The sequence below is a fragment of the Gracilinanus agilis genome, unplaced genomic scaffold (genome assembly GCF_016433145.1).
Source record: "Gracilinanus agilis isolate LMUSP501 unplaced genomic scaffold, AgileGrace unplaced_scaffold20743, whole genome shotgun sequence".
Taxonomy (NCBI): Eukaryota; Metazoa; Chordata; class Mammalia; order Didelphimorphia; family Didelphidae; genus Gracilinanus; species Gracilinanus agilis.
This window is the reverse complement of record NW_025352186.1, coordinates 2,425-10,323: the sequence shown is the minus strand read 5'-3', so window position 1 is coordinate 10,323 and position 7,899 is coordinate 2,425. Positions and strand designations below refer to the sequence as shown.

At 58.1% G+C, this 7,899-nt stretch overlaps 1 protein-coding gene across 1 annotated transcript; it reads right to left on the bottom strand.

Annotated features, from left to right (window-relative positions):
* Positions 1-15: 15 nt before the first annotated feature.
* On the bottom strand, positions 16-6,971 carry FOXP3 (forkhead box P3). Its single transcript, XM_044683415.1, has 12 exons — positions 6,774-6,971; positions 5,243-5,347; positions 4,975-5,116; positions 4,422-4,554; positions 3,991-4,080; positions 3,803-3,890; positions 3,383-3,463; positions 2,625-2,784; positions 2,270-2,346; positions 1,027-1,128; positions 754-875; positions 16-598 (listed from the first exon to the last, which is right to left on the bottom strand). Exons 1-12 carry the CDS (start codon positions 6,969-6,971, stop codon positions 508-510), a joined length of 1,389 nt encoding a protein of 462 aa, XP_044539350.1. The 3' UTR covers positions 16-507.
* Positions 6,972-7,899: the final 928 nt, after the last annotated feature.

The following is a 7,899-nucleotide window of genomic DNA, read 5'->3' as shown; positions in this document are numbered from 1 at the left end:
CACTTCCTTCGAGTGCTTGTTAGGAGGGGAGGAGAAGGTCAGGGAAGCCCGCTGGGGCCTACCTAGCAGAAGGCCCGAATCCAGGAGGAGCTCATTGAATCCCGCCCCCCCTCCTTCCTCATCCTGGTCATGGGGGGCCTTGGTGAGCCTGACTTGATAACGGGCAGCACGTGCTCATTGGTGGGGATGAGGGGGAACCTCCCTAACCGTTTCCTCTCTACGCCAGATTGAGACGGAGACCGGCAAGAAGACTCTGAGCAATCTGGAAAAGATCCTGGAGGACTACAAAGCAGTCCGCCAAGAGAACGCAGGCCTTTTGGGTCGAGTCCACGAAGCATGAGGCTGGCGTCGACGCCGGATAGGGATGGGGATGGGCAGCGGCACACCCTCCACCAGTGTCTGCTTCAGCCACGTGGCCTTTATTGGTGGAAGGAGAGCGAGGCCCTCCTCCACTGGGGGGACCGGAACAATGACAGTAAATAAAAGTGGTTTCTTTAGCAGCTGGGCTCAGATGTGGCTATTGCGATGGGGCAGAGGGAGCCAGGCCTCCGTCACGGCCATCGGGGTACAGGCCAGTAAGCGTTTCAAGTCTTGATCTCTGGTGGGGACAATGCAGGAGGGTCAGGACTGCTGGGGAGTTAGCAGGATGGAGGTGGGGGGGGGGGCAGGCGGTGGGAGGGACTCCTAACAAAGCTGTGGCTGTTGTGGGCCTAAGGGCTGGGGCTTGTGCTAAGGCTAAGGCCGTCTGCCTACCTGCTGGGCCGAGGCCTTCTCTTCTTTCGGAATTCAAACTCGTCAACGGTCCACACTGCCCCTTTCTCATTCTCCACTCGGACAAAGCACTTGTGCAGACTCAGGTTGTGCCGGATGGCATTCTGTGGGAAATCGGAGACGCGTGAAACCCGCCGCCCTCCTGGGGAGCTTTCTCAGCTCTGGAACCTTCCAAGCCAAGACTCTTTGGGCTCGAGAGAATCACGTGCCCACAGCACGCACACGTTACTGCCTCGGCTACTCAGAAAGGCTCACCTTCCAGGTGGCTGGGTGGGTCCGAAAGAAGGCGAATGTGTGGGTGAACCAATGGTAGATCTCGTTGAGCGTCCGCTGTTTCTCCGGGGCCTCCAGTATGGCCTGTGGGCAAGGGTGGCTGTAGGGTTAGCTCCCACCCTCCATTCCTTGCCAGGGCCGGGCTGCAGGGGTCAGCTTGGCTTTTGTCAGGTAGAGTTAGAAGAGCTAGAAGGTAGCCTAGATAACCTCCATCTTGTTCAAGTCTCTTAATTTACAGAGGGGGAAACTGAGGCCCCCAAATAGCAAAGCGCTGGCTGAAACCCAGATTTTTCTAACAGACATTCACCGAATCCAGGAGAGAATAGAGTTGGGGGCAGGGGCAGGCTGCAGTCTGTCCTCTCCTCCTGAAGAGGTCAGTTGGAGAGAACAGCATAACCTTGAGGACAATGATGTGAAGGCCGAGAGAAATGTCCCGGCTCTAGAGGCTCTAGTCAAAATTATGTTTGATTCCAGTTATAAGCTAAGCTCGGTTCCCACGGTAAGAAGAGAGAAAATAGGGGCGGCTTCTAACTTAGGAAGAAGCAGAAGCAGAAGCCTGAGAGAGAAGCAGTGGGCTGAAGCCTGTTGGAGGAGAAGCACGGTGGAATAAACCACGACTATCAGAAAGCATGCTGCTGACGAGTGTCGTCCTTTTAACTCTTCGTTAACCCTCACGCCTCGTCTCCGATCCCAGAGACCCATGAGATAGCGTAATAAAGCCCAATACATGTGGTGGGAATCAAGATGGGACATAGGCTGCGAATTAGGGATAAGGTAGTGGGGGTCAAAGGTTAGAGGATCGGGCCAAATTAGGGAAGGGCTTTCAAAAGTGGCCGAGTCCAGGGGCAGCTGGGTACCTCAGCCAGGCCTAGAGACGGGAGGTCCCAGGTTCCAATCCGGCCTCAGACGCTTCCCAGCCGGGTGACCCTGGGCAAGTCACTCGACCCCCATGGCCCACCCTTGCCACTCTTCCACCAAGGAGCCAATACACAGAAGTGAAGGGTTAAAAAGAAAAAAAAGTGGCCAAGTCTGGACAAAGTTGAGAGGAGTACAAGGAGACTTGCCCCAAAGTGAGGTGGCCTCTCCCCCCATCGGGTCACCACAGGGTTTCAATTTGGGGCTGAGCTGAATTCGAGGCAGGTTCAGGGTCTCGATGAGATTAAGGGTGTTGGTTTGGGATCAAGGTCCAAGGGCAAGGCCCCATGGCTCTAATGCTTAGGCTTACCCAGCGGATAAGAGTGGCATAGGTGAAGGGCGGCCGCAGGTTGTGAGATCGGAAGTATTCCAGATTATGGACAAAATCTGTGGGGAGAGGAGGTGGGCCCCGGGCTAGCTCCATGGGCTCTTCTGCCCGCCCCTCCCCGCCACACTCTTTGATCCACTGGAGCTTAGGAGGGGCCAATGTTTCACCCAGTGGTCATGGAGGTCAGAGGGTCTAACAGGGTAGGTGAGAAAGAATGGCAGCCAGGGTGCACAGAGGCAACCCAAACAAGGGGCTGGCTCTAACCCTCTGGGCCACTTCTTGAGCCTGGGGCCCAGCAGCCCCATCCCCTAGTCCCAGTCCACCTATAGGTGCTCACCTGGAGACATATGGCTGCCCCACAGATGCCTCCTGACTGCAAAGAGGCCCTGCCCTGGGAGCTGTGCTTTGTCTTTGTCCTCCGGGGAGCCTGGCCAGGTTGACCAGGTAGGGCCCAGGCTCCTTGATGGGCAGTAGGTCACTTTCTCTGTGGAGGGGTTCTGGGGGGGGGGAGGGGGGAGAGAGAGAGGACCCCACCGAGAAACTGAGAAGAAGCTGTCCAGGGTACTAGGCAGAGGGATTGGGCTTGTTCTGCCCTTCTGGGATCCAGAAGCGGGAATCAAGCTATTCAGTTTCCCGATGGAAGGAGTCTCCCCTGTGGGTGAGGGAACTGAGGCAAAGTGGTTTGGCTAAGGCGTCCAGGCTGGGATTTGAACTGAAAAGCCAGCCCTCTTCCCCTTGCGCCCTCAGTTGGCCAAACATGGAAAGGGGCTGCCTAGCTCCCTTGAGGCCTTCAGCTGGAGGCTCAGTGACCACCTGGGGCCTGGCTGTGTATATGGGGGGTTGCTGCACAGGCCAATATGCTCCAGTTTCAAGCAACCTTCTGCTTCAAGAATGCAGTTTCTAAGAGGCCTTCTGTCAAGGGCCCACCTCCCTGCTGCCTTCTGGGCCGGTTAAGTCGGAGGGTCGAGCAATCAAAGGCTACAAGTCTGGACGATGCTAAAATTCTCGGTTTTGAACATTCCGAGACCACAGGAGAGTCTCCGGTTCGAAGGTGGTGGCCCTACAGGGAGGCATCTGGAAAACCATCACACTCACCACGGCCAGGGGCTTCACCAGTGCCAGCTTCCCGGAGAGGTGGGCTTGCATGGCCCCCAGCTTCTCCTTCTCGAGGAACAGCTGGGAGAAGGATCGGGATGAGTCGGGCAGAAGGCAGGAATGGAACCGAAGGCCGAACCCCTTATCTATCCGTCTGCCCGGGGGGATCCCAATGGCCTCCCTCTCCGGCCTTATGTCCTTCCTTCGGGGTACTCGTCCCCCCAAACCCTCGCTCTCATCTCTACACTGCGTTTGGCATACATGATCTCATCTGAGCCTCACGACAGTCCTGGGAAGGAGGTGCCACTATGGCCCTCAGGAGGAAGAGCGCGGCAGGCTGACTTGCCGAGCTCTCTCTCCACCCAGGAGGCCCGCCTAGCTGCTGCCTCTGTAATCTCCTCAAGCCCCATCTTCTCTCACCTTCTGCTCGAGATTCTGTACCACCTCTTTCTGGATGAGACACTGGGCCTTCCCCTTCTCATCCAGGCGGTGGTCCTCTTGGAGGTGTCTGGGCAGGGAAGCAGGAGAAACGGGGTGACTCGAGCTCCCGTGGCCTTGGCCGCAGAAGCCCTCTCCCCCTCGGGGCCGGGACGAGCCTGGGCACTCACTTCACGAGCTCCCCTGGTTCCAGGAAGACCTTCTCACAACCGGGCCACCAGCAGCTCTGGGAGCTGTCCAGGGGGCACGTCTGGAGGATGCTGCGGGAGGACAGACGGAGAGGGAGCCACGGGTCAAATTCTTGAACCTCTCTGAACACCGATCTGCCCCCATTCCAGACGGGCAGCTTCGAAGGCCCCTTCCTCCTTCCTGGCCTGATAGTTTAAACTGCTTGGATTTCCCCCACTCCGGGCTGCCTTCACTCGGGTCCAGTCTTTGGGTCCGTCCACGTGAGGCAGAAACTGTTCCAGGGCCCCGAGAGGTTAGAATCCCACCTGGAGACGATCCTGCAATCTAGGCCTCCCCGACTCCCTCTACGCCACCAGGCCGCCTCTGGCCAAGACTCTCTAGTTCTTCCCTTTCGAGGCCCCACGCCACTGACCTCTCCTTCTTGGGGCCAAGCCGGAAAGCGGAGGCATCCCCAGCGCTGGGCCCACTGGGGAAGGCACAGAGGTAAGTCGTCAGCATGTTGGCCGGCTCCTTGGGCGACCACTCAAAGTTGGCGAGATTGATCCCTGTAGAGGCGAGGAGGAAGAGATGTGGGAAAAGCAACTGGGTCAGGGGGAGGCTGGACACGAGGACTTCGGTCACATCGGACAATGGCTTGGCAGCAGGCTGAGCCAAGTCCAGCTCAAGTCCTGCCGCCTCCGAGAAGCTTTCCTTGGCTACCTGCTCGGCCTCAGAGGCCTTCCCTCTCTCCCGAACATGGAACTCCCGAGGACGGTGGAGCTTGATCCAAGAGACCCAAGCAGTCTGGGCTCAGGCCTGAGCTGGCCAGGGCTTCCTTCCCTGTGCCACCCCCTCCCCAATCCCTTCCCGTCTCAGGACTCATTTTCCCCATATGCGTCAAATAGAGAGAAGCTGGATCGGAGTCCCCGCTTTGGATGGCGGAGGAGGGGAGCAGGACCGCCTCATTAGACTAAGGGCCTTGTTACCAGGAGGAAGGCTGTGCAGCTGGGAGGTTCTGGTCTTATAGGCGATGATTTCGGGGGGTGACGGCAGGCTGATCAGGGCCGGGGTGCTCAGCGGTGTCATGTGTACCAGTGGGGGCCGGCCAAGGACCTCAGTGGAAGTGAGCTGAGTCATGGAGGAGGGGAGGAGAAGAGGAAGGAAATCCTTAAGAGCATCATTTGAGGCCCCAAATGAGCACGGGAGAAGGTTGGTCTCGCCAGCGTTGGCTCTCAGGGCACGGCCCTCTCATACCTGGTGTACGAAATGCTGCTTTTCCTGAAGCAGGGCCTGGGTGTGTGGCGATGTGCTAAGACGCCCACTCGGTGGGGCCACCATCACCACGGGACCTGTCGGCAGCTGAGAGGGGAGGGTTACGAACAGAATTATGGAGTCTCGGATTGGCAAGGGACTTCTTCGGCAGCCGCCTCGTGCCATTCGTGACGGAACGACGACGCGGCTGGCCAGTGGGCGTCCAGCTCCTGAGAACCCGTCCCTTCCCGACCTACGGACTGGCAGACCTCCACTGGGCGAAGGGGACAAGTTTAACGTTGATTGGGCCCCCCTCCCCCACCTCTACCCCCCGGGCATCGTGTCTTCCCGGCGGCGGCCAAGTCACACTCTTTCCCTGCCCTCTCTTAAATCCATCGCTTCCCCGGCACTTGGCTATCTGGCGACTGGGTCAATCGTATGGAATGGCTGACCGAGACGGTCCGGTAATGAAACGAATAGCGGCAATGGCAGCAGAAGGAAGGCAAGGCCCCGTTTCAGAAACTGCAGCTGCTACCATGCTCCGGAAAGGCCCGACTGACTGCGTCCTCGGGGTCTGCGTTCGGGACTAGCGGGCACACGCTTTGAGGCTCAGTCGAGGTCTCCTTTTCGATCCGTTACGCCCAGCAGTACCCACCTGAAGCCGGACGGAGACCGTCCCGAGCGAAAGCCAGAAGCAAGCCCACCCCTCCTGCCCAGTAACCGAGGTGCCCCCCAGACAGAGGGGGGAAGAGGAGGGGGGCCAGAGGGAGTTTTCGAGTGGGGCCGCGACATGGCCGGTCTTATACATTCCCCAGATGATTGTGACAGCGGGACGAAAGAGGAACTGGAGAGAGGACAGAGAGCGGGCAGAGGCGGGAGCGGAAGGAAGGCCAGCAGAGAAAAGGGAAACGGGAGGCTGGTACAGAGGAAAGACTGAGTGGAAGGTGCGAACTCGAAGAGGAGCAGGAAGGTCCCAGCCGGGCACGGGCCGGGAAAGCTCACGGTCCTAGCCAAGTACCCCGAGTTCCCGTTCGCTCCTTTCTTAGGCCCGAGGAATCCAGAAGTCCCGGTATGTCTACGACAGCAAGGCTTTCCCCACCCAGAGAGAAGCGACAAAGGGCTCGCTATTAACCCAAGAGGAATTTCACTCCATCGCTCAGCCACTGGGACTGGAGATGAGTCGCTTGGCCTCTCCCCGCCTCAAATGTGGCAGCAGCCACGCATTCTGGGACTCCCAGAGGCCACCTAAATTGAGTCTGTCTCTGCCTCTCCTCCTCTCCCTCTCCATAGGGGTCTGAGTTGGGATGGGGTGGGGTGGAGAAGGGAAGGCAGGTGCCCTAGTTGGAGGGGAATTTCTCCTGCTGGTGAGATCTGCATAAGAAACAGACGGCGCCCCCTCACCCCTTCAGAGAGACCAGAAACCACTTCCTCTGCTCTCTTCTCCCCAGTGATTCAGCTAGAGGGGTAAAGATTCCCTCAATGGAAAGGGAGGGCACCACCCCTCTCGGCTTCTTGATTTCTAGCCTTAGCCCACCTGTGGCGACAAGGCAAGTTGTGGCAAGGTAGTCGTCCCAGTGGGTCCCCCTCGAGGGGGAGGCGCAGCCTCCCAGCGTGGAAATTCCAGGGCCCCTCTGGTGACCAGCTCGGTGTCCTTCATGTGAGCCACAAGGCTGGAGGAAGCCACTGAAGAAGAGGCTGCTGGGATTTGGTGTGCCTTCGAGTGGTTGGGCATCAAGCTGGTCTTCAGGCAGTCTGGAGGGAGAGAAGATGGTCCTTGGGTTCAGGCACTGTCTGGGCCTTGGGTGCCCCCAGCCAGCCATGGGCTTCCTGACAGAGAAGTGAGTATAGGATGGAAGAATGAGGAGCCCTCCTTTGAGCAGTCCTTGGGCACTCTCTAGTTCCTCAGTCTCAGGAGTAGCAGACCCACCGTACCCCTAGCACAAGTTTCCCGTCCTCGTTCTCTCCGCCCTTCGGCAGAATTGGGACTTGAGAGACCCGAGAGGCTACTGGGGAAAAGAGGGCAGGACACAGCCAAGGGCAGGCCGTGAAGCCAGCGGGTGGTTTAAGGCCTCACTAAAAGAACAGTGCGATCACTTTCCAGAGGCCCGGGGCTGGCGAAAAGAGGCTGAGCTTGGCTAGAGAAAATCGAAATGAAGGGGAGCACCCAGAAGCCCTCGCTCAAAGAGCCGCGTGGTGGCCTGCTGCTGGTTTTTGCATGAAGAGGGCAGTGGAAAAGTCACCACCGGGAGTCTCCAATTCTAAGGAGATCTAATTCTATGAATTTCAAATTCTAAGATTCCTTGATTCGAAAATTCTGTGAATCTCAAGATTTTCAGTTAGAACCCTGCTCCTGCTCCTGCTCTGCCATTGGCTCGTTATGTGGCCTTGACCAAGCTCTCCCTCCCATGGCGGGGGTCTCGGTGGCTCCGTCCCTGGCGCCGGGTGGGCAAATTCACTCGAGATGTCTCTGATCGTTTCAGCCTCTGCGTCCCAACCACGTCGGCCTCACGCCGTCCTGTGGCCGTACCAGAGAATCTAAGAATCTGACATGAATTCCTAGAACATGCGACTCTGCTACCTCAAATATTAAGACACCTCAGACCCCGGGAGCCCCCTGGAACGCTCGCGTCTTCAAACGAGAGAAGGTGCCAGGTTCGGGG

What these genes read in the sequence shown, in the direction of transcription:
- FOXP3 (XM_044683415.1), bottom strand. Translation starts at nt 6,971, where the DNA reads ATGCCCAACCACTCGAAGGCACACCAAATCCCAGCAGCCTCTTCTTCA. An exon ending in CTTGGCCCCAAGAAGGAGAG is followed by an intron (nt 4,081 to 4,421) that starts GTCAGTGGCGTG and finishes GTCCTCCCGCAG; the next exon opens with CATCCTCCAGACGTGCCCCC. An exon ending in GAACCAGGGGAGCTCGTGAA is followed by an intron (nt 3,891 to 3,990) that starts GTGAGTGCCCAG and finishes TTCCCTGCCCAG; the next exon opens with ACACCTCCAAGAGGACCACC.